The sequence below is a fragment of the Daldinia decipiens genome (genome assembly GCF_022478715.1).
Source record: "Daldinia decipiens strain CBS 113046 unplaced genomic scaffold F4813scaffold_38, whole genome shotgun sequence".
Classification (NCBI taxonomy): Eukaryota; Fungi; Ascomycota; class Sordariomycetes; order Xylariales; family Hypoxylaceae; genus Daldinia; species Daldinia decipiens.
This window is the reverse complement of record NW_026054581.1, coordinates 246209-269985: the sequence shown is the minus strand read 5'-3', so window position 1 is coordinate 269985 and position 23777 is coordinate 246209. Positions and strand designations below refer to the sequence as shown.

The 23777-nt window shown below is 45.9% G+C and overlaps 10 protein-coding genes across 10 annotated transcripts; 7 read left to right on the top strand and 3 right to left on the bottom strand.

The window, feature by feature from the left end:
* The first annotated feature begins 751 nt into the window (after positions 1–751).
* Positions 752–2305, top strand: F4813DRAFT_371467 (ubiquitin 3 binding protein But2 C-terminal domain-containing protein). Its single transcript, XM_049244615.1, has 3 exons — positions 752–1513; positions 1711–1764; positions 1830–2305. The coding sequence occupies exons 1-3, from the start codon at positions 1030–1032 to the stop codon at positions 1940–1942; spliced, it is 651 nt and encodes a 216-aa protein (XP_049096307.1). The 5' UTR covers positions 752–1029; the 3' UTR covers positions 1943–2305.
* Positions 2306–3979: 1674 nt separating this feature from the next.
* On the bottom strand, positions 3980–5451 carry F4813DRAFT_214188 (chondroitin AC/alginate lyase). The gene is made up of 3 exons (XM_049239700.1): positions 4816–5451; positions 4404–4711; positions 3980–4347 (listed from the first exon to the last, which is right to left on the bottom strand). The coding sequence occupies exons 1-3, from the start codon at positions 5383–5385 to the stop codon at positions 4041–4043; spliced, it is 1185 nt and encodes a 394-aa protein (XP_049096306.1). The 5' UTR covers positions 5386–5451; the 3' UTR covers positions 3980–4040.
* A 1075-nt stretch (positions 5452–6526) lies between these two features.
* F4813DRAFT_392845 (uncharacterized protein) lies at positions 6527–7850 on the top strand (the record flags this gene model as incomplete). Its single annotated transcript, XM_049247332.1, has 4 exons — positions 6527–6620; positions 7362–7456; positions 7516–7704; positions 7818–7850. The coding sequence occupies 4 exons, from the start codon at positions 6527–6529 to the stop codon at positions 7848–7850; spliced, it is 411 nt and encodes a 136-aa protein (XP_049096305.1).
* A 563-nt stretch (positions 7851–8413) lies between these two features.
* F4813DRAFT_392844 (uncharacterized protein) lies at positions 8414–9367 on the bottom strand (the record flags this gene model as incomplete). Its single annotated transcript, XM_049247331.1, has 2 exons — positions 8414–9032; positions 9114–9367. 2 exons carry the CDS (start codon positions 9365–9367, stop codon positions 8414–8416), a joined length of 873 nt encoding a protein of 290 aa, XP_049096304.1.
* Positions 9368–10396: 1029 nt separating this feature from the next.
* On the top strand, positions 10397–11231 carry F4813DRAFT_392843 (catalytic protein; the record flags this gene model as incomplete). The annotated part of the gene is made up of 3 exons (XM_049247330.1): positions 10397–10534; positions 10598–10781; positions 10957–11231. The coding sequence occupies 3 exons, from the start codon at positions 10397–10399 to the stop codon at positions 11229–11231; spliced, it is 597 nt and encodes a 198-aa protein (XP_049096303.1).
* A 1259-nt stretch (positions 11232–12490) lies between these two features.
* On the top strand, positions 12491–15169 carry F4813DRAFT_371457 (putative MFS monosaccharide transporter). Its single transcript, XM_049244614.1, has 6 exons — positions 12491–12878; positions 12954–12981; positions 13038–13789; positions 13904–14168; positions 14314–14856; positions 15147–15169. Exons 1-5 carry the CDS (start codon positions 12819–12821, stop codon positions 14727–14729), a joined length of 1521 nt encoding a protein of 506 aa, XP_049096302.1. The 5' UTR covers positions 12491–12818; the 3' UTR covers positions 14730–14856; positions 15147–15169.
* Positions 15170–15185: 16 nt separating this feature from the next.
* F4813DRAFT_399061 (uncharacterized protein) lies at positions 15186–16592 on the bottom strand (the record flags this gene model as incomplete). The annotated part of the gene is made up of 3 exons (XM_049248123.1): positions 15755–16592; positions 15341–15661; positions 15186–15269 (listed from the first exon to the last, which is right to left on the bottom strand). Exons 1-3 carry the CDS (start codon positions 16319–16321, stop codon positions 15186–15188), a joined length of 972 nt encoding a protein of 323 aa, XP_049096301.1. The 5' UTR covers positions 16322–16592.
* Positions 16593–17343: 751 nt separating this feature from the next.
* On the top strand, positions 17344–18298 carry F4813DRAFT_213935 (uncharacterized protein). Its single transcript, XM_049239699.1, has 2 exons — positions 17344–18103; positions 18165–18298. The coding sequence occupies exon 1, from the start codon at positions 17669–17671 to the stop codon at positions 18014–18016; it is 348 nt and encodes a 115-aa protein (XP_049096300.1). The 5' UTR covers positions 17344–17668; the 3' UTR covers positions 18017–18103; positions 18165–18298.
* An 863-nt stretch (positions 18299–19161) lies between these two features.
* F4813DRAFT_392839 (uncharacterized protein) lies at positions 19162–20016 on the top strand (the record flags this gene model as incomplete). The annotated part of the gene is made up of 1 exon (XM_049247329.1): positions 19162–20016. The coding sequence occupies one exon, from the start codon at positions 19162–19164 to the stop codon at positions 20014–20016; it is 855 nt and encodes a 284-aa protein (XP_049096299.1).
* Positions 20017–21084: 1068 nt separating this feature from the next.
* Positions 21085–23394, top strand: F4813DRAFT_213731 (general substrate transporter). Its single transcript, XM_049239698.1, has 4 exons — positions 21085–21779; positions 21840–22356; positions 22421–22604; positions 22723–23394. The coding sequence occupies exons 1-4, from the start codon at positions 21394–21396 to the stop codon at positions 23187–23189; spliced, it is 1554 nt and encodes a 517-aa protein (XP_049096298.1). The 5' UTR covers positions 21085–21393; the 3' UTR covers positions 23190–23394.
* Positions 23395–23777: the final 383 nt, after the last annotated feature.

Sequence of the window (23777 nt, the reverse complement as noted above, 5' to 3'; positions counted from 1 at the left end):
AGGGGCGGCTTGCGTATCCCGGATGAAGAGGCCCGGGGCCGGTGGCGTAAGTGGCTGGTCTAGACGCGGTTTCAGGTAGGGACAGTGTTAAAGAGATATGTAGTGATCATGAACACTATGTGCCAATCTATAAGCGGTATGCAGATGACTTGATTATTTTGTATATTTGTTACTTGGGCTCTGGTGTGGGTGAAAGGTCGTCGATACATTTATAAGAGGCTCCTACTTGAAAGTTGTCTACGGTGAAATGACAATGGCACAATTGTAACTTCATCTTATTCAAGCTTTCTAATGAAGAATTAGAATATGTAGAACTCTTGATTTCCGACTTGTTAGGGGAAAAGCCACCTAGACGTACCTAAGATTTACTGCGGCAGGATCCCGCCAGATAGACGATAGACATCGGTCAGGAGGACATTTGCATTGCAGATTAGCACAGCAGAGACTGTTGTCGTGAAACAACGAGAACGTGTCTTCCGGCGGCAACGGTAATTTGATGATATTTGAATCCTTGAGTTTCCTCGCGGACACTTGCTTGAGAGACACAGATCGCGAGGGTATTCCCTGTTTCTCGTGCGACATATGCAATGACTAGGAGGCTAGGCACAGTTCCTTATGCCGGAGTTCTATCGCAAGTTACCTATTATACAAACTCTTATTAGTCGAGCTTTGGCCTCAACATGCATTGATACATCGGGAAATATTTTCGGCGACCACAATTTTATCTGCGACATATTCCTTCTAATAGACTATTGATGCACAATGCTTAGACTCTAGCCACTTATACTTAGAGGCGTTCTGCAAATCTAATCAATAAATTTTCATTCCTAAGGCAAATTACGCGAGTACGCGAGTATTCTATGCGTCTCTCGAATCAGTCCAAGAAATACTATAAGAGCTTTAGTTCCCCGCGGATATCTAGACTATATGGAATGTTTTGTTTGTCTTATATTGCCCTCTCCTTTCTAGATACTATGCGTCGATAAGACCGCTCACATTCGTTAGTCCGCCTCCCTTCCGCAAGTCATAATGTACGCTTTGCCCCTTATTGTGGCATATCTAAGCGTAGTTGGAGCTACACCGTTCAGGCTTATTTCAAAGCGCTTGCTCGGTGACCACCAATGGGTACGCAATAAGAGCAATGGCTGTCCAGCCTATCTTGAAGATGGCGAATTCGAATCCCCAAGCTACATAACACAGGTTTCGCAGTGTGAGCCTGATAGAGCTTTTGGTCCACAGAGAATTGGTTTTATCACGCCCAATGACATCTCATCCATCTTCAATTTTGATATCCCGGAGTCGCGTGCCGATGCCAACTGCACACTTGAGTTTCTCTTCCCCCGCAGGAACCAGCTTAGCAGTTCATCTTATATCTACGAGGGCGATGGCTCCTTTTTATTCACGGGATATCTGGCCGGCAGCTGCCCTGGTCCCGAGACGACGTTCAATAACCAGCCAACCCCTGGTACCTTTCCTGCATTCCCGCCCATTCACATGGAACCAGGCTACGCTTGGTATGTATGCCCCATATGGTTATTTTTGAACCCAATTCCAAAATAGTCCTGAACTGAATTCATTGGGTATACAGTGGCTAACGCTCAGTAGTAAGTTCGATGACCCCTATAATTTCGACTCATTCGTAAAGGAACTGTGGGTGTACCCTAGAACTAGAGGGTTGTAAATCTAATACGGAATGCTCTCATACGTTAGATACCATCGATGTTGGCCCTTGTATGTTTGCTGCTGGAACATGTGTGGCTGGGAGTAAGTCAGAACTCTCTCATAACTTTCTCATGAGCGATAAATTCAGGCTATTAACGCGGGTACAGTGACTTCATCCAATGATACCACTTTCAAATTTCTTCCAAACACGAACGACTGCCCAATTGGTATCTATAATGCTTACAGTTATGGACTACCTTGTCCACCAGAACACTGTTGATAACGATACGTCTGATATGAGTCTCCTTGTACAAGGCACATGGCATAATTAACCCTCTTGGAGAACGAACGATGAGCCTTATGATGATTCAATGTCTAAAGTTATGGGCGCGAACATAGGGATCTTCCCGGATGTCTTAGATATTATTACGCTTAGGGGTTATTAGGTAACCATATGAACGGTTGTGGACTTCCGATAAGGCATACTCTGTAGCTTCTTAGCATAATTGGCGTTGGAAACTCCGAGTAATTTACCATGCTTTCTAGTATAATTGGTTTATATTTATCACTTGATTTGAATCCTTTCGGCCAACCTCAAGTCAAGTCATACCAGTTATGTACAAGAAAAAAGCTGACAACCCACGTAAGGGGCTGGTATGCTGACAGTATGTGCAGCTAATAAACGCGAACGACTGCTTGGACGCAACAGCTAAGCCCACTGTTTGAGGTGGCTTTTGTTAACACAGTTCTCTGTTACCTACTGAATGTATCTTAAGAATGAAGACATGTGATTCTTAGATTTCTCCTCGAGTAGCTGGTTTTCTACGCATATGTCCCGAGATAGCTTATACTGAGTCTTATATAAGTTGATAGTCACTTCTATCGTGAGGTAGCGATCTTAGTACTAACCAGGTAGGCATTTAAAATGGCATGATAGGCCCTTTCTAAACTTGATATCACATATTAAAAATTCTAGTAGTTGCTACTAATCTGAGATGATATTGATACAGGTTCTTTCAGTATATCAATCTATGCTAGAGATCAAGCCCTTCGCGCGGCCCCCAAATGTTGGCGCTTGTATTGCAATGTAACGGGAGGTGAAATAATATGTAAGACCACACTTGAAACTAAGCATAGGAACGTTGTAGTGGCTATGATTCTGCGTAACCCTCGTGGAGCTACTGTAAGTAACTTCTATTCAATATTAATTGAAATATTAAAATCTAGCAGTATTCCCAAAAAAGAGCCTATTAGCCAATTGGGGGACACCCTCAGAGAGAATGCTGACCAGCCGGTACAGCAGCAGGACTTCCGTGCTAATAGTTGTTTTGCAAAGAAGAGTACCCTTTCTCAATGGTCCCTTCAATTTCATATAACGAGGGTAAAAGTAAGTGCAAATACTTCTGATTGGTATTATATTTATTACTAATATTTCCTTGACAATGTTTACAATTACTCGATATGATAGCCAAATTGGCATGGGGACTATCTATGAGGGGGATAAGAGGAACAATGGCTCGAGATTGGTGTACCAAGTTTACGAAACCTCCAGTGTATTAGTAAATGGAGGCGACTGGCCTGGTATCTCTTAGCTCTAACATCTCTTCCTATCTGTCTGATATAAGTTAGAACGTGCATTTCCATGAATGCATAAGCTAAGTCTGAAGCGCGTAGGTACAGCTCCGCGGTTTTCCAATCACTTGCATCAACCGATTATACTATTTCTGTCGTAAAGAACTCCTTTGCAAATGGCAATACTTGGGATCTCACTACAGCGGAAATCAACCGAGCAGGAGATTTCGGGTGTCAGAGATGCCCCTTGGTTGATGTCATACGTAGAGTGAATGTTAGAAGCAGCAGCGAAGCTGCTGTATAGTAGCCGTATAGTAGTATGAATCTATTAACGCTTGACCTTCTATCCTCTTTCGAGGGCGCGCAGCGCCCCTTATATATATATTCTACATAGATCTATACTTAATTCATACTAGCTTCACTTGCCCCCTGACAACATGTGCCTTGCTACTAAGGATGACTTTATACGACGCCGGTCATGGAAGTCCAACCTCGTGGAGCAGCTCTTCACCCTGAACTGTGAGCCTAGGGGATGGGAAGGACGAGGAAAGTTTTGGGTTGTGGTTACTAGAAAACGGCGGTGGTTTGTGCTGCTATTTTCGTGAGTATTCACAATATGCAAAGACTATGTGCCCCTTATTCGAGGTTCACACTGTGGACCAATCCTTGAAGTCACTAAAGACACCAGGACGCCTCATAGCTTCTAGCTTCTCGATATGTGCTGTGCAAATTATATTTACTAAAAGCTCACCCGCTCATATACAGGAAAGAATTGATAAAATATTGGCTACGGCGATTGAACGTATTCAAGCCGTCAGTCGATACAGTAGCGTTCCGTAGCCTAAGTCATCATAACCTCCGCTATTACTGCCGTAGTTGCCGCCACCGCCTTCCACACCGTCAGTACTGTTACCGTTCATCTCGTCTCGGTACAGTTTCGTCCAAGAGGCATTCAGGCCCTTAATATCCGCGTAGTGGGCATACAAGCGCTCAAAGCCGGGACGGTGGTTATAGCGGCTGGCAGCGCTGATCTCGGTCTGGTTGCCAAGATAGCTGCCATACCAAGTGTACGGGACGTCGTAGCCCGTGTTGTACTTGGCGACATATTCAGATCTGGTCGCGTTGTCAGTCCCTAACTACAGCTCGTCTCTTCGGAGGAAGATACCCACGCAGCTAATCCGGAGTTGTTCAAAACCGCATACAAGTCGTCTCCTTGGTTGTACCCTTGCTGCATAATAGCACCCAAGAGCGCGAGGTCCAGTGTTGCGTGGCCCTGATCTCTTCCTGCCTCTTGGCCCTGGGCTAGAATCTTGCCACTCCCATCTTCGGTGTAGTTCTTGTAGATAAAATTGTTGATGGCACCTCTACCATCTCCGTGCAAGAAGTAGTTCTTGGCCCAATCGTACATGGTCTGGTTATCCGTGAGGACGCCAATGGCCATTATACTGGCAGTGTTGCAGAAATCCCAATTAGCCCACTAAAACATACTTTAATTAGCAAAGCTCTGGCTTACGAACAGTCCATCATAGTCCTAAAAAGATCTTTCCCAAGGAAAAACCAGAGTTATGAGAATTCTCTTACGTAATGGTACTCATTCTGGTCGTTATGGGTTGTAAGAAACCTGTAATTAAGGGGGTAGAACACATCCACGAGCAGACTTTTCAGGTCGTCCTGTGATGTGCTATTCCAGCCGCTGTAGGACCGCATCAGTTCGGCAGCATTTGCCAACTGATACCCGTAAATGCCGGCCGCGAGGAAGAGGTCACTATTACCGCCTATGGCCGTCATGGTGGACGACCATGCGTTGAGGATCCTGACAGCGGCATCGGCATACTCGGTCGCTTGCTCGACTTGCCAACGGATCGCAAGCTGGTAAGCTGCGTGAACATCGTTGTAAAACTTTCGGTAGTTTTCGGAGTGTGTACCATCGGACCCCCGGTAGACGGTCGCCTGTGGGCTGGGCTCATAGGTCGACTGAGCGTGTGAGTTTTTGGTGAGTAGCTGCCAGGCTGTATTCCAAGGCTCATCCGCATTGTTGACATGGTTCTTAATGCGAATCAGATCCTCGGACGTGTGCAGAAGTCCCGGATGGACGAATGCTGCAGCGTGGGACGCCACGGAGGCCAGGAGCAGAAGTTTGAGCGTTGCCATTATTCCGTATTCCCGGTATAAGCTTGGGTGGCTTAAATGAAGGAAAGCTCGACACTTGGGGAAACAGGACAGTTAAGGGATTCCTACATCGACCTTTATATCTCTCAACCATGGCCCCATATGGCGACCCTTATTTTCGTATTGGAATCCATGAGGCACACATTGGCCGCCGCACGGTCCGGCACTTGCCCCGGATTCCGAATCGCCAGTTTTCTGCTTTCGGATATACCATTATCCACCACTTGAGCACCCTGGAATCTATCAGGTGTTACTGCACGTACATTGGCATTGCCAACGCTACAAGCGGGCCCAGTCCTGGGCTCGTCTTTGATCTGCTCACTATCCCATACCTACCTCACTAGTATTACGCGCCGTGCAGCGCGTATGATAACCTTCCTATGCAAATCTGATGGTCGGTATAATATCGTACCTATCATGGCAGGGCGTGAGTATTGAAGAGCTTCACTGGCCGAATAAATAATTCCAAATGAGAACAAGGGTCAGATACAATGAAACATATTAATTATGGACGACGTCATAAGTTCTATGAATCGTTCCCAATTACATATTGTAGTCTGGCCATACATCGTATCATTGTATTAATCGCCGGTTCTAGACGCAAGAGCTGCACTGGGGTGATCTACAGGAAATCCACGAACCTTGAAGGTATCAAAAAGCTTGACTTACATATATTGATTTCACATTCCCTTCCTTGTCAAAGGCTTTCTCAGAGCCAAGATCACGGTATCTACCCGGTAAAGCAGCCAACCTACCCCTTTCATTAAGAGTACAACCCCATCGATATACATAAGTGCCGGCCTAGCTGACCAAGATCAACATGCTCCGGCAACATCCCATTCGTTTCCGCGCTTTCTAGAAATGGGGCTCTATGGAGAAGCAGCTCGCTACCGTGCTTCCGCCGTAACGGGGTGTAGGCCTTATTCCAGCACAGATCAACGAGCCTGGACCACTTGTCATGAGGTGGAACCAAACGATATGGAGACAACTTTGTTGTTCCGCGAGGAGCTCTAATCTATCTACTAGGACCTATGTCTATACATTAGGTACTGAACGTGGTCTTTGTTCTAGATGTCTCATCTAGAATCCTGACACCACTACCGACTTAGCATATCCTACAGCGATGGCGAAACTCAGCACTGCGAGACAGCCTGGGAATGACTGGGAAGCTATCTTTCGAGCCCACGAACCCGAGAATTCGTCGTTGGCCATCGAGTGTTTTGCTTGAGACGCGCTCTAGCGAATCTCGCAAATCGACATGATGCATTGCTATCATCTATTGCAGTTATGGGGTTGTACAAATACAACGGGACCATGAGCATGGTATTCTACTAATAGTATGGCAGTCAGCACCACGTGTCATGTCCTCGAGGAAGATAGTGAAGAGGTCTATCTTTTACCAGTCCAGTGGGGGGTAGTAGAAGTAAAGGATAGAGTTGGAAAATGCACATTTACGACGGCGCTAGACGATAAAATAAAGGCACTAGAGGTTGGTTTGAAATCCAAGTGGCATTCTGGTTCCTGCCAGTGTCTTGACTTTCCGGTATATATTGAGTGTAATAGTTCTGCCACTACAGTCAAACAATCTTGAGACTGAAGGAGGTTGGTTATATCACACTAATAAGAGGACTATCCCATTGAACTCCGGACATGGACCAAAAAATTGTATCCACTCAATTAAACCAAATAAGTTTGAAAATCACGATATCCAGCTCGCTACCAAAAGGAGACCCTCGCCCATTTTACGATTTAATCGATAAGATCTTGACCTAGAATAAACACAAATTGCATAAAATACTGTTTCTTCAAGGTTCAGGCAGTGGGGATAATTTTAAGCCCTTGTCCGGAGTTTTATAAGATAATACGAAGATTCATTTAATGTCGTTCTGTATGGTCCAGTAACTATTATTTATAAACTGCTAAGTTCTGCACACGGATCACACCAGCACCCTGTGCAGGGGAGACAGAGAAGAGGTTTAACGAGTTTGCCGACCTTTTCCTTGTTAAGAAGGATGTTTATAAGGCCTTCGAATATATCCTTCCTGAATACATTGTACGCTTGCGGAATACATGCTATACAATGTAACTTCAAACCCTGATACTGATTTATAGAACCACAACCCCTTGGCTCAAAATGGAGCTCAGTATGCTTTGGATCTCCTCGGTCCGATCTGGGGAAACCAGTCGATAACAGTGTTTCGTACTAAATTCGAGGGCAACATGTCCTGGCTTAACTACAAGAACTCCTTTGGCGAGATTGTGGATCGATACCGTTGGGAGGATGGTTGTATCATGGAGCACGTACGTTTGTGATCCCCTTCTTTATTAGCGAACTATCATCTGCAAGGACTTTGAGAGTTTACTTAAGTCAACGTAATTGAACGTTCAAATACTGACCTTGCAATTTTCGATAGTGGGACCAAGGAGAGGAATTCCCAACTACTTAGAGCACCTACCTTAGGCATGGTAGTAGCAAGCTGGAAAGAGTAAAGTGTCTAGGTATCTAGTATAGGTATAACCTGATGGCACACATGTAATATGATTTCCTACGTGTATAAATATATCGCCCAATATATTCGATAATAAACTAGAAATAAACTACGTGCAACTAAGTATTTAATGATGCTATAACGTCCCTCGAAGTACTAGTTTCCTTTGGTTAATGCGGTCAATAGAAATTCCAAGTCGACGGTGCATAATGCATGCATGCATTCGAGGCGAAACTTCAAAATGACTTATAAATTCATAACAATATTAGGCGAGTTATTGACAATATGCAAGGCTACCAAGGGCTGGTTACGCTATTATATTTATACACTCATTCTATAGACAGTTAGAACTTCCTCTCCTCATCATACAATACCCTCATTGTGATAGTGACCTTGACACGGCCCTTGCGCCGTAGCCCCCCTTATTGGCAAGCCTTGAGGTGGTCTACCACCAGCCTTTCTCACAGCTGTTAAATACCCCGTACGAACCGTAGCACAAGTACCCGTTTTGAAATATATCTCTAATATGAGCTCATTAATTCCACGGGTTCTCGGTAGCTAGCCATCTCTAGCGCTCTCCTCTGCTCATCCAATTCATACCCAGGACCCGTTGTATTTGTATCTGCCTCACTACTGCTGGCTTTTGATCCTATTTCTATGGTAGTAGAGCGACCCTTCCGCATACCAATTATATATGCTGCTGATACGGAGCCAAGAAAGAAAAGAACACCGAGTGATACACCGAGACCGATTCCCACTTTAGCACCGACACTAAGACTATTGGCCCTGGCCGTCTGTATGGAGGCAGTGTAATACCCGGAACTATTAGGTCTTGTCACAGTCGATATCTTATCTGTCCCAGCTGGCATATTCGTTATTGTTTGGTATGTAGTCCCAGTCGTAGAAGTACTGGGTGGAGTTGGTTGGGGCCATTTAGTATCATCTTCAGCCCTCCGTACAATAGGCCCCTTAGCTTGTACAATGTTACCAGCGTCATAAAAGATACTAGTCGTATTGATAAATGTTGGTGAATGCGTTAGATACGACAATACATCTACGACGTAGAAATTGGCAGAGGGCATAGTCGACACGCAGGCATTAGGAGTGTCACTGCCTCGCGAACTCATGCAGACAAAATTACTGTTTACAAACCACCTTATTAGTAAACTAACTAATTGTTTCCATAGCACCTTATATAAGCATGCAGAGGTAGTCTCTTACCTAGGGCAGCATGTGGCAGCAGTAGCAACTGAGGTTCCATCTATCACGCCCGCTGTACAAGCGTAAGTATAGCCCTGCGGACATACACCCGGAGAATAGTAGTAACTAGGTTCTGGTTGGAAATTTGACGGCAGGCAACCGCTAATGGTTCCTTGTTGTAGCCAGCTCGCACCCGTACTAAGACCCAAGTGTATCGTCTGGCAACCAGTGCCATAAGGCTGATAAGCCGTGGTGAGCGGTCCAAGGTTTGACATATATGCAACAGGTAAAAGTTTAACAAATTATGAATTATAGTCTTCTTCGTAACGATGCTTTTTCAATTTTGCTTTTGAGAGAAAAGACACTGAAGTACGAGGATTAGGTTGGTGGAATAATGTAGCTTAGATATATTGGGTTATGTATATTGACCAAGGTGGAGACGTACTGCCCCCTGAGCAGCCATTACTCTTATTCGAAACTAGGGTAACTATCCTCTAGATATATGAAAAATTGAAACTCGTATGTTGCACTACGGAAACAAGTTGTAGGATTTGGTGTTACCACACTTGGTTATATCATTTCTTTTCCGATTCTCGCTCCAAACCTCGAAATGTGAGATTTAAACATGCCTTAAGCTACCTAAGCCTGTGGATATTCTATCTATTTTACCTTTCTTAAGAATATACGAATATATGCTTCGTCGTTTATAAGCACCTAAAGTAGGTCAGTTGTGGTATCATGGGAAAAGGATTACAGTCTGCCCCCACTGCCTTCGCCATCACTTGTATTGGATGTAGTAGCGCATGCCCCTGCCTCAAACTACCATCGGAAATATAATTAGGGAGATAGGCGTTTGGTCGTATATGCGAAACACCTTATTATGTACCTGAGGTATATAGTCATTAGCAAAACGTGTGCTGAATTTATATATAGGCACTGCCTGCCTTCGCGGTAATCATCGAGGGGGGTTGATTTTAGCTCAGCTCAGCTCATCGGCGATAAGTGTGGCGGTATTGCTATAGTCCTACGCTAGTTAGGACTTTGATACCTACTGAATATATGTGTACCTTTAAAGCCTACCTAAGGTTACATGCAATGCTAGGTATATGTAATATCTTATTCCACGTAGGTAATCATATAACTAATAGAGATAGATATATATAACTGGGAACCTTTTGACTTAGATGACTGCCAAATTATACCGAATGTCAGAGGTATTCCGTTCGCTCCTCTCATGACCCAACAAAGCTGACCCAAACAATCTCAATCTCATATTTGCAAAGCTACAATTGTATAATATCACCATGGCTTCAACTGCCCCATCTCAGTTGACTATCTTATTAATCCAGGGCTCGTTTCAGCTCCCGGAAGTATATAGGAAGCTAACAAAAGCCCTCGAAGCAAGAGGCTATCCTGTTATCCACCCTCTTCTTCCGAGCTTAGTAGATCCGGACAAGCCTGGCTTTGCTTCAAAGTCTCTTTCTACCGATGCAGATGCTGTATAGGCAGTGCTTCGACGTCTTGTTGAAGAGAAATCGCGAACCGTGCTAGTTCTTATGCACTCTTATGGAGGTCTCGTGGGAAGCGAAGCAGTTTTGGACGAGTTCGGCTGGAATAAGCGTAAAGACCGGGGTCTAACCGGTGGAGTTATCTATCTGTTCTTCTTCGCCGCCTTTGTTCTCGCAGAAGGTGAGCCTCCTTTTTCTCTTTTATATAATGAGATTAAACTTCGACGGTATTTATATAACTAGGCCAATCGGTATTGAGTGCATTCGGAGAGTCTCCTAACAATGAGATTCGTCCCGGCGGTCGTCTCCGCGTCAAGGACCCGCACAGGTCTTGTACAGTGACTTACCTGCCGAAGAAGCCGAGTACTGGACATCTAAGATAATCGATCAGTCCTATGCCGTTCAAACCACTAAGCTTACCCGCGCCGCATACCGATATATACCATCAACCTACGTGGTGTGCGGGAACGACCAAGGTCCGCCGCCGCAGTACCAGGAGATGTGGGGTAAAAACGCAGGTTCCATTATGCTCAGAATCAACTCGGGGCACTCTCCGATGCTTAACAAGACGGATGAACTTGTGAACATGATCGTGGAAGCTGCGCATGGTGCGATTAAGAATGCTTATTAATATAGATAATGGAGTTAAATATATAAGTTGTTATAGTTAGCTCCTATATCTCTTTACTTCTATTACGCCGTCAGTTTTATGTATTTCATGATTGTGAAATGTTATTGAGTAACTACCTCTGATTGAAGTATCACTATTATCTACCGGACCTAGGAGGTAGGTAGTCATTTATCTATTTTAATGGCTTTATCTACCTATATAGATCAAATTTACTGTATAAGCTAATTTGGTGTTACTAATTCAATTCAATATAAGCAGAATGAGTATGTTAGGGTCTAAAGATGTATAATTAAAGAGACGGCGGAGATCCCTAAAGCGATAAATGACGGAGTAATTCGGCCGAAAGCTGGACCGAAATAGCTGAGAACTCATACCGATATATTTCCCGTGTTCTGTTGAAGAGACAATGAATGTAACTAACTAAATATTTTATCAAATAGAAAATATTTAGCTTAGGCTCGGCAACCTCCACTTCCCCAGCTTCAGCACAATCTGGGGTTAAGATGAGCCCCCAGCATAACGCTCTAAACTTGGCACGTCAACGGTTCAGTAGTAGGGTATTAGCGCCGGGGTAATCGCCGTGGCGTCTCTAGTCTATCGACTGGGGGAGACGTACGGATAGTCTAGGGAAGATGCGTCGCCTAGCTCGTTATATTCACCGACAGTTGGAGTCTCTGATATGATCAGCTCTATCTCTCCATTGCAAGATACACGGTTAGACATTCGCAGGGAAACTTCACGATAGAGGTAATCTTGTAGCACCAGTTAGAGATAGTATAAACGCTGAAGCAAAGAGAGTAGTGTATTTTTATGTACAGGCGGTGAGAAACGACCAGGTTAGTCATATTTCCACCATCGCCATATTATTAATCGTTGTTGACTCACGTTGGCAACATGCACGTAAGCCGAGACCGGGAGTAAACTACGAATCGAGTGGATGGCTCTCTTTTTGTTTGGGCTATTGTTCGACTGGACAGCGGGAGTTGCGGGTACACCTGCACAGATGTAGTGTAGGTACATAGTGACAAGGGGTAAAGAAATGTTCGTGGGGCTTCCCCAATGTGTTATGATGATCATCTTCTGAACGCACGGTCTCCTAGCCCAACGCGGAGATTCAGGCTATGCGCGTCATTAAAACCATGGCGGCAGCCTGCCTCGAAAATTAATGGCCGGGTCTTGGCATTTGAACACTTAGTATTAACATATATAATTTGACCAGTTTTAAAGGATAAAAATTACAAAAAGTACAAAAGACAGTTAAAATGGCTAAATAACCTATAAATATTTTTTTCTATTTTTTATTTCGCATTACAATGCTTTTTGTTTGCATATAATATATGGTGTTGTTTTCAAAGGAAAATGCCAAGACCCGGCCATTAATTTTCGAGTCCGACTGGGCGGCCGGTAGCTTTCGCAGCTTTCTAGTGTCTTAAAATTTTAGTAGCCGAGTGAGGAGAAGGTAGAAATAAAGGCCCTATACCCCCCGCTGAAAATAGTCTTACATACTTGTTGGAGCTTTTGTTCAACATCCCCCCTTACTTGCGAAGCTATAGACTAAACGGGAACCGAAAGGAAAAAGCACAAACCATGGCGAGTTGGTACGCACTCGGAATCGCCTTCTTCGCTGCGATGGGCACATTTCTCTTCGTAAGTTTCCCTCATCATATCTCATTATTATATCTATAAACGAACCACTATATTAACCTATGATTTCCACAATAGGGATTCGACACTGGCATTGCCACAACTAGTGAGGAAAACTGGGAGATATCGCTGTGAATGATCTGCTAACCAAGTACCAATTAGCCATCGCCCATCAAAGTTGGATCGATTACATGCACCACCCTTCCAATGGAATCACAGGAGCAGTAGTGGCCGTATATATTGCGGGTGAAGCTGTCGGTGCTTTGGGCCAAACTTTTATAGGAGACAGACTAGGTCGTATTCGATTTATGCAGCTGCTGTGCATCATCGTAACGATCGGTACGACGATCCAAACGGCATCAGTCAACATCGGAATGTTTTTGGCTGGCCGTGCCATTGCGGGTATGGCTGTGGGTGCTATGGTTGCTACTGTGCCTATCTACCTGAGCGAGATCTCAGCACCAGATTCACGGGGCCTGATTGGAGGCATATCAGGATGTGGTATCTCCTTCGGTACCATGATGTCTAACTGGGTGGGCTTCGCATGCTCGTATGCACCCTATGGTGCTACACAATGGCGTTTACCCCTGGGTATCCAAATACCCTGGGGCGTCATTATGTTCATCGGTTTAGCGACGTTCATGCCTGACTCTCCGCGACAACTCATCCGCAACGGTAAAATCGAGGCGGCCCGACGCGAGTTTGCCAAGGTCCGACGAGAACTTAAGCCGCATGAAGTACACGAGGAATTCGCCCTGATGCAGGCACAAATCGAGTTCGAAATGACGCGCGAGATCCAGTCTTACAGTGAGGTTTTCACACTTTTCGGCCGCCGAGCCATGGTATCTATAGTTGTTCAAACTATGACAAGTCTTACCGGTATAAATGTTATACAATATTATCAGACGACGCTTGCAAGTGTACCCTTCTCTATTAACTCGGCTTTTTTCTCTTTATTTTATCAGTATTCCTTTTCCGTATAACCTTAGTCTTGAGTCCGATTCGCCCTTGTTAACCTCTTAGTATAGTATAAATCCCTAGGAATCCAACAGAAGACTATACTTGCGCTGGCAGGCGTATACGGAACTGTTGCATTCTTATCAAACACCATTACTACGCGATACCTAACAGATCAATGGGGTCGCCGAAAGATGATATTGGCAGGTTTAGCTGGCCTCATATCGGCCATGATATACTCTGCCGTGATGCAGCGCATTTTCCAGGATGGCGAAAACAGAATCGGCAAGGGTTTCGCAGTGTTAGGTATATATTTATACGTGGCATGGTACTATGGTGAGTGCCATCTCGAACCCCTTTTCTAGCACATCTCGGAAGCTTTTTCTTTATCAAAGGGTGCTTTTACATTTTCAATCTAGCCCCTGAATTATTATTTATCAGTCACTCCAAAAAAGATAATATTCTAACTCCAATTCCAAAGCAATGATCAACTCTACAACTTGGCTGTATGGCGCAGAAGTACTGCCCATTGCGCTGCGCAGCAAGGTGATGGGTCTTGCAGCGGCAGGTCATTTCATCGTCAATGTTGCCGTCACCGAAGCCGGCCCGAGCGCCTTTGCCAATATCCGCGAAAATTACTACTACGTCTTTGTTGGGTGCACATTATTATTCTTGGTCATTGCGTATCTCTATTTCCCAGAGACACGGCGAAAAACTCTCGAGGAGATCGCACAAGCCTTCGGTGATAAAGTTGTTCTTGTTGATGAAGCCCGGATCGATGGGGAACAAGCCGTCCGAGATGAGGAAAGCGGGAGTATCACGAAGACGGACAATAAGGCCCAAGCCACAGCTTCAACCACATCGACTGTTCCTCCCTCGCATGCTTCTGTATCATAGTCCATACTACCCGAGCACTATAGCTCAGACTCACATAAACCATTAATAAAAATAATGTGCTAATATGAGAACTGTCACAGATTAAGCCCGTGCGCTAGGGACTTGCGGGCATCACTTAATGATCTAAGTATGTATATAAGGAGCATCTTTCTCACTATCTTATATTTTCCTTCCTCAGCCTTATATACTTGCGTACTGGGCCATCTCATGATATGCATAACCCCGACCCCGGCCCCGACCCCGGCCCCTTGTCCTAGATTCTACCCGTACGGGTGGAAACGGGTAACATGATATAAGGTACATTGTGTTAACCCTGGCGTCTAACTCCGCCTCATAAAGAGTATCGACTATTCCACTAAGTTCATGACTTGTAGCTATTCATGACAACTATTCCGATACTAACCCTTTACTTCACAGAGGTGGAAATTACATTTCCAGGAGCTCTTCGCGTAAGCTTTATTCCACCTTCTTAGCAGCGTGGTTAGTCTCGCTAGCTCGAATGGCCTTAGAGACCTTGCGCTCGGGCGAAGTCCAGTAGATCTAACGAAGAACGTGTTAGTTATAGTTGAAACGAGATAGCATTTATATGCATGATTCAAGACTAGACTTACGTAGGTTTCAGCTGCCACGAAGTGCAGAATGATGGCTACATAACCGGACATGCCGAAGCAGTGGGAGTGGGCGGCAGCAACACCCACTGGGTCGTCGTCGAGGACGTATACACGAACAGCAACGTGGCGGTTCGGGTCCTCCCCAGACCACTGAGGTGCGCACTCGGGGTACTTGGCTTGGTACTCAGCCATGGTGGCGTTCTGAGCGTCCATCAAGTACTCGATCTTGTCGCATGGTATGGCGACGTACCAGTTGCCACTGTACGACATCATGATGGAGGTGGCCAACATGATAAGTCGGAGGGTGATGACAGATCCACCCTAAAAGAGGAATCAAATTAGCACCCAGTACGAAGTTGGTTATACTCATCCGACAAGAATGAGCAGGGGAAGAGGGGTCATTATGGGACGTACGTAAACCCAAGCACGTAACATGTAGTCGCGGTGCTCTTGGATCCTGTGGTTCTTAGCGGCAACAATTCCCTTGTAGACCGCAGTGACGAAGATGACAAGCAGCAGGACGTTCATCGACTGGGTTTCGGTACTGCCACCCATCGTGTGCTTCAACATCGGTAGGGCGGAAAAGGCGCCGATGAGAGATAGAACGGTCGAGATCCAACCGTTGATTCGGTGGAGCCACAGGGCCTTGCGTCGGAATATGGGGACGAACTGTCCGAAGGCGAGCAGAGCCGCGGGCAGTACACACCATAGATGTGTTCTGATGGCGAGGCCGCCGAGAGTGAGGTTCAGGTAGTAGAAGCACTCGCCAGGTGTGGCGGCTCCCATGTTACCCCTGGCCATTCCCGGGCCGCTGCAGAAGACGCCGTAGAAGTCGAGGTATGGTAACCGAGATATGGAAAACCCTAGCAGAACACCGCCGAAGACAGCCCATAGCCAGAAGTTGTAGCTCTTCGAGAAGCCCACCGATCGGGCTATCTGGGTCATTACGCCGCCCTGCGGTTCACTTGCTGACCCCGCCATTGCTGAAATGAAGCAGCTAGTTTCTGGATGGCGTTGTTTCGATAGAAGATCTTTCGACGCGTGTTACTTTGAACCGCGGAAACCTGAATCGAGTGTGAAGTTCTCGGAAATCGTTGAGTTTGTTCTACGCACAATAGGAACAACTCTCGTCAGTGAACACCTCGCCCTTTTATAAGCCAATGGATCATTTACGGATCATCAACCGACCAGGGAGAGGAGTGGATGAGAGGTGCGGGTGCAAACCCGAGGACTACTTCTGAAATCACGCAGTATGTCGTAGCGTGCTGCGGGACGTCTCACGACACAAGGTCTATTTTACAATCGGTACTGGTCAGCATGCGTTTCCGCTTGCATATATTATCCCAAAATGGTATTAACTATGGTCGTGCGTAGTATTATATGCAATAAATTCTGCATATGCAGATCTGCAATCGATTCTTCAGCTTACGTGCCTACCTACACAGCAAATACGTTCTGGGCGTCAAATGCTTCAGGCGCGGAGATACAGATTTCTTGGTTACCATTGACGCCATCACGTCGTCTCTGTATGAGTTGTTTTGACATCCTTTTACACTGCTACGTCTCACAACATGGCGAATTACACAAATCGTATATTACTACTACGGCTCAAATAGAGAATCTATAGGATATTGACCAATAAGAATTAACGTGAATCTCATTATTCTAAGCGCTTATACCTACTATAGCTAAATTGGCCAGGCAGGATTTGTACCTGAGAACGTACCCAGAAAGCGCGGACATCGTCGGCCGCCCCTTGTACACCCAACAGCGGGCGTGGAGAGCGGACATCGTCGGCCGTTCCTTACATCCTCCTTGACGTTTATTGGCATCACATGACTGAAGTAGCCACACATCCAACCCACTCAACGGGGACTGTATACAACAGTATAATTGGGCTATAACCGGGACTATCACTAACCCGCCCGCGAGGTTTTAGCCCACTAGCAAAAAAGGCCGAACCACCATACCATCTCCAGAGCCATGACCCACCTCGTAACAGTCAGGTTATCCCGAGCCTCAGTTGTGGTAAGAGGGGAATGCGGCATTCCCGTCTGCAAGATAAGACGGAGCTGGAACAGGCCTTAACTTGTAGCCAACCGTGTTAGCAGTTTGGGCTGCACTGCCGATCTGTTTCCCCATCAGTTGCTCCATCAATCCCACCTCTCAAAGTACTGACATTTTCTGTAGATAATCAGGCCTCCCCTCATCCTACTCCTACTCCTATCCCGCCAAATCGTGCAGATCGAGATTCGACTTCTCAACTATTGACGGCGGAGGGCTCATGAAAGTAGGCTAGCGTCATCATTAGGACTGCGCACTGCCGAAATGGAAGCCCTAGCTGCAGTCGGGCTGGTCAGCAACGCCCTCCAATTCGTCAGCATAGGATATAGAGTATTATCCGCATCAAAGGATATGCATGGAGCCGGAAATGAATCGAGCCAGTCAAACAAGGACGTCGAGTTTATCACCAGGGAGATGGAACGCCTAAGTCTAAGCTTGGAAGAAGAATTCCCGACGCTATGGATGACAGATGAGGAAGAGGCTCTACGGAGACTGATCGCGGAGTGCAGAAGATGGTCTAACGATATGCTGGCATTACTCGACCGCCTGAAAACCGAAAATCCCAACAGCAGGTTCGAAGCATTCAGAGCAGCTTTAGGAACCACAGGATGAGGCACGAGAGGGATCGACTTGAAGGAGGCCTCAACAGTTGTCGGGAACAGCTCGATCTCCAGATAGCGAGTATGTCTAGGTACATAGGTATAGCAGAGAGAATATTCCATATTGAGATTCTACGGCATTAATTGACTGGCTATGATAGGTCAGATATCATTAACCTAGAGGGCTTCAGGAATTGATCACGACAGCAAGTTCAACTAACCAGGATCTGACGAACATAAAAACATGCTATAGAATCATTCCGGCAACTGTTACCAGGACGGATTGCCAATATCGATTCTCAGTTCCTAGGGAGGCTGCAAGATACCCTGCGCCTGTCAGATGAAACTTCATTGGCATCTAAGCGAAAGCTGCTCTCAGATGCATTAAAGTACATATGAGGGGATGGAGGATCGATTCTATTATGTGGAGCTCGCCCACGCAACAACGTTTGAATGGGTCCTTAAGGAAGACCCTGGTCACGATGATGCATCCGCGGGGGGCTTAATGAAAGAAAGATGGACCATTCAAATCATCAGCAGGTAACTAATTTCAGAAAGACGGTTCGAGAACGTTTTATCAATTGGCTCCAATATGGAAATGGTTTATTTCATATATCCGGTAAACCGGGGGCTGGGAAATCGACGTTGATGAAATTTCTATGTATGAACCCGTTAACAAGACACTACCTCGAGCACTGGTCGAACAGGAAAGTTCTCGTATTCGCCAATACCTTTTTCTAAAGGCTTAGTAGTGACCCGCAAAAAAGTCTTGTTGGACTCATTCGCTCTCTTCTTTATCAAGTTCTTTCTACTGCCCCCGAGCTGATCCCCATCGTATTTACCCCTCTCTGAGCCCAATCCAATTCGTATGGAAATGGTGGGGTCCGACTAGAGTTGAGCGAAATTGAGCATGCATTTGAAAGTCTCTTAACGAGCGAAGCAACTTTCAAAAGACACAAGTTGGTGTTCTTCATCGATGGCCTAGATGAGTGTCAAGGTCGCCACGTCAAGCTCGTCAGCAAGCTTATTAGCTGGACATCTCTAAATGCCAAGAATCTCAAGATTTGTGTTTCTAGCAGAGAATGGAACGAGTTCATGGTTGGATTTTCCGAATGTCCTCAATTGCGCATACATGATTGTACACATCAGGATATCACTATGTTTGTAAGCGATCGTCTCGACGATGTTTCACATTTTCCAATATTAGTCGAACGCGAAGACGTGAGATCTATTGTCGAGAAAACTGTGAACAAAGCGGAAGGGGTCTTTCTCTGGGTACGGCTCGTACTCACCGCCGTTGAGGATGGTATACTCAATGGCGATGGCCCCTCAGATCTAGAGTCAAAAATCGACACATTCCGAAGCGAGATCAAGGCTCTTTACCAGTACTTATTCGATTCGATTCACTATACAGATCGTCCAAAGGTTTTCGAGGCTTTGGGGATGGTAAGAATGGCACAAGATATGAGACATGGACCCAAACTACCTCTACTCCGGTTCTTCTTCCTCGACAAGGTTATGGACGATCAAAACTATGCGATGGAAATGGAGATTGGGAATATGCCGAAAGAAGTTATTACGCGGATACTACAGATCACTCGGAAGCAAACATATGGACGCTGCAAAGGTCTCCTGGATGTTTGCCCAATAAAGATCCCACAAGGTAATTTCCCGTGTCTGTCTCTACCCGATGATGGCGAAGTCACATTCATGCATAGTACTGCATATGAGTTTCTAGAGGAGGATTCCATAAAGGAAACCATCAATCGCACTGTGGGACATATCGACTTTTTCGATCGCATCTGTCAGACATTCCTTGCGTTTACTAAGTTCTCTAGACAAGCTTGGTACTTTCATGGCGAAAAGAGATATTTCAGTCCTCCTTTTGATTGGGAACTAAGCTCTATTCTGTGCTTTGCCGCTTTCAATACGCCTGTCTTCCTTTCTGATGGTGGCACACGCCAGCGTCATGATCGTTTCCCCAATGAGGCTCTGCCATACTCGACAATGTAGAATGTTTGAGTTATGCTTCTCCCGACTACGTCAGCCCAAAGTTTGAGGGATCACCTGGCCTTGGATTTCAGGGGCTATCGTTATTTGAATTAATACTCCGGACATATATATTTCGCTATTGGTACAATATTTAGTATGATCAACAAGCTCTGTCTCCTGCAACCTTTATAAACCCATTACCTTTACTTGAACTGTGTCTTCGTTATGGTGCTAGGGCACAATTCAGATTATGCTTTGGCCCTGACTGCCGCGACAAGCGCAATAACGAAGTCGTTTTAAAAGTCAGCGCAGATTATACTAGTGTTATAAACGATCCATTATCCTGGGGGATTGTGTCAAGATCCTGCGCCCTTGCAGCTTTTGCAGAACAGCGGAATTGGGATGTTACTCTTCGAGACCTCGTAGAGTTATGGTTCCCACAATATTATAAGACTCTCCAACATTTGATTGACCGAAACCAGGATATGACAGGTCTCGATCTAGATCCACACACTCTCTTAGTCCCAACGTTTTCTCGGGACGAATTGGTGCGGCCCTGGAGTACAGTGGAGCCAGGAGAAGATATATTCCCATGGCGTCCTAACCACAACAATGAACAGGAACAATACGAATTGATATCCAACTGATAATTTTAGTCATGCGGTATTTTCAGCTTACTCGTATGTTGTATAAATGGGAACCTTTCTGAGACCTACATGTTGTTGAAAATACCCATATAAGCTAGATTTATTTGGTTCCATATGATACCTAATATCTCAACGCTTGCAGGTTGCATTCTTCATCTTATATTTTTCTTCGTACAACGCGCACGCAACGTCACATATAAGTGTACCGGCGGCCTCTCGAGCAAACAAATGAACCGTATAGGTCACTACTTACATATGTATTGATGAAAGTGGATTATACGGGGGCATTTTAGTAAGCAATAGCGGATAGTCGCTCCTTACCTCCGTATCCCGGGTTGTCTAAATCTGCAGGTGCGATGTTAGTTCCGGCTGCCTTCCGCGCCCTGTAGTCTCCACCCCGAACACCCTCCGATTAACGCCGGTAGGACCCACGATACCACAGATAGCAAATCGATTAGCTAAAAAACGACACAACCACAGCGAAGATTTACCTAAAAGTTTAAATAATACTGTTATGACTATGGCCCCAATATCTCAAACTATCACCTGCATCATGTCCCCGCCTCTGCTAATAGCATTTCTCCTGACTCAAGCACCTTATGGTCAGTGAGTGTATTTTCCTTTTTCTCTGCCCTTGACATGGTGATATAAAATGATAAGTATCGTACTCCAGCTTCGGTTGCGTATTTTTCAAATTTAAATCCGTACTGGTAAATTCTTAGAGGGAAGTTAGACGTTGTGTGCGGAAAATATGCAGCGATTCGATTCGTTCCAAAAGCCCCCGGGCTATGTCCTCGCCAGCATTATCTGCTCTTTGGGAGGTTTCCTATTCGGCATTGATACCGGTATCATCGGCCCTGTTACCGTCATGGAGGACTTCACAGCATACGTCGGCAACCCTTCCCCAACAATACACGGTCTGATAGTCTCTTCCATCCTTATTCCCGCTGCGATCTCGTCCCTCTTCGCTGGGAGGGTAGCAGACGTGCTTGGTCGTCCCTATGCGATTGCTATTGGCTCTTTTATTTTCGGCGTCGGCGCAGCTCTCGAAGGCGCCTCGATTCACATTGCTATGTTCATAGTCGGCCGCGTCGTTGAAGGAATCGGCGAAGGCCTCTATCTTAGCGTGTTAGTAGTGTAAGTTGAACTATAGCAATTGATGAGAATAAACAGAGTCTTATTCTATTTGGGATCTAGTTATATCTGCGAAATATCTCCGCCGAGGAATCGCGGTGCTCTGACTACCGGGCCCCAGTTGCTCATCACCCTTGGATTGGTTACGGGTTTCTTCACCTGCTACGGTACTGTTAATATACAGTCATCATTTTCATGGCGTCTACCATTTATCTTACTCGCCGCTTATTCTGTTGCATTCTCCATCGTTGTTCTTATGTGGCTTCCTGCGTCTCCGCGATGGCTCACACTTCACGGGAAAACGAAAGAAGCATCTGCGGCTTGGGAGAAACTTGACGTCCCTGTCGCCGATCGAGAGAGGATTCTCGACCAATACGATGCTTCGGTAGTGGAAACCATTATCCCTGATGCAAGTGGCGACATAGTTGCTTTACACATTACTTCTCCCGTCACTGCTGCTTCCAAGTCGGAGAAGATGGAATTGCTCGATGTGTTCTCCTCGGACGCTCGCCCGCGTCTCTACTTGGCGGTCTTCCTTATGGGGATGCAACAGCTGAGCGGCATCGACGGCGTTCTTTACGTAAGACGTCCTCGTGGTTGCAGCACGTATCTTCTTCAAAATGTAGAAACTAATCTTGATCCAGTACGCACCCCTCCTTTTCCAGCAAGCTGGCCTATCATCAAACGAATCGACATTCCTCGCCTCTGGCGTCTCGGCTATCGCTATCTTTGCCGTCACTATCCCAGCAGCCATCTTGGCAGACAAGTGGAGCCGGCGTGCCAACACCATCCTCGGTGGTCTGGGTATGACCATAACCATGTTCCTCAGTATGTATATCCAAGACCTCTTTAATAGATTTCATACTGGAGTAGTGGCCTAAGACACTCCCGCATTACCAGCTTCAAACAAAAACAAATACCTAACCACTAACCTCTATATCTCTAGTGGGCTCATTATACGCAGGAGACGCAGTACATGCCAGCACCGGCGCTGGGCGGTGGGTAGTAGTAGTATGTATCTACTTATTCGCGGTGATCTATGCGCTATCATGGGCAGTCGGGATCAAGATCTACGCAGCGGAGATCCAGCCGCAACGGACCCGAGCGTCCGCGACCAGTATCGCCCACGGCGGAAATTGGCTGAGTAACTTCCTAGTGGCGCTTGTGACACCCACACTGCTCGCCCGCACCAGCTACGGGGCGTATTTCCTGTTTGGCAGCTGTATGCTGCTCACTGCCGCCGTGTGCTTCGTCTTCATGCCCGAGACTCGTGGCCTAAGTCTTAGCGAGATCGACCAGGCGTTCGCACGACAGGGAACCCAGGTCAGTGCGCTGAGGGGATTTGCAAAGGGTCTTCGGAAGAGGGTACGTGGCCGCGAAGGAGTGTCGGCTCCGGTCGAAATGGATGCTTAATTTAGGTACGGGTTAGATAGACGCTTTGGGCATAACACATCTCGCCTTCGCTGTCTAAACCGGCAACTTGACACAAGCAGATACTCGAGAACTAGGGTTTAAAATGGGAACATTAGAAATATTAATATTAGAACCAGGGCTCACAGATACAAGGCCATTTAGATAGAGAACTTGGGTTCTAGGTATTTAGGGGGGCATGAAGGGAACAGGGTTCATAGCAAAACTTATAAAAAAAGAAAAAACCCCACGGGCAACCAATACGACAAGAGTCAAGGTTAGCTAATTTACATATCTACAGTAGACTAAAACATTCAATGAGAACAATCGCTTGATGTTACTAGTCGCGAATGCTGAAATTGAGGCTCAGGGATGTCTGTCAGATTCAGTATGATACAGGGTAGCTCATATAGCTAGATGTGTGATGGTGGAATAAAAAGGTAACGTGTGGGGTGTGGCGGGGGAGAACTATGTACATCGTGTGCATCTCGGGTGTCCTGTCGATCGATCCTGCGTGACTCATCCATATGCCGTCCTGTCTGTCTCCTCAGTCGTCGTCCATCCATCCAGATATATGCAAGTCGTACCAAA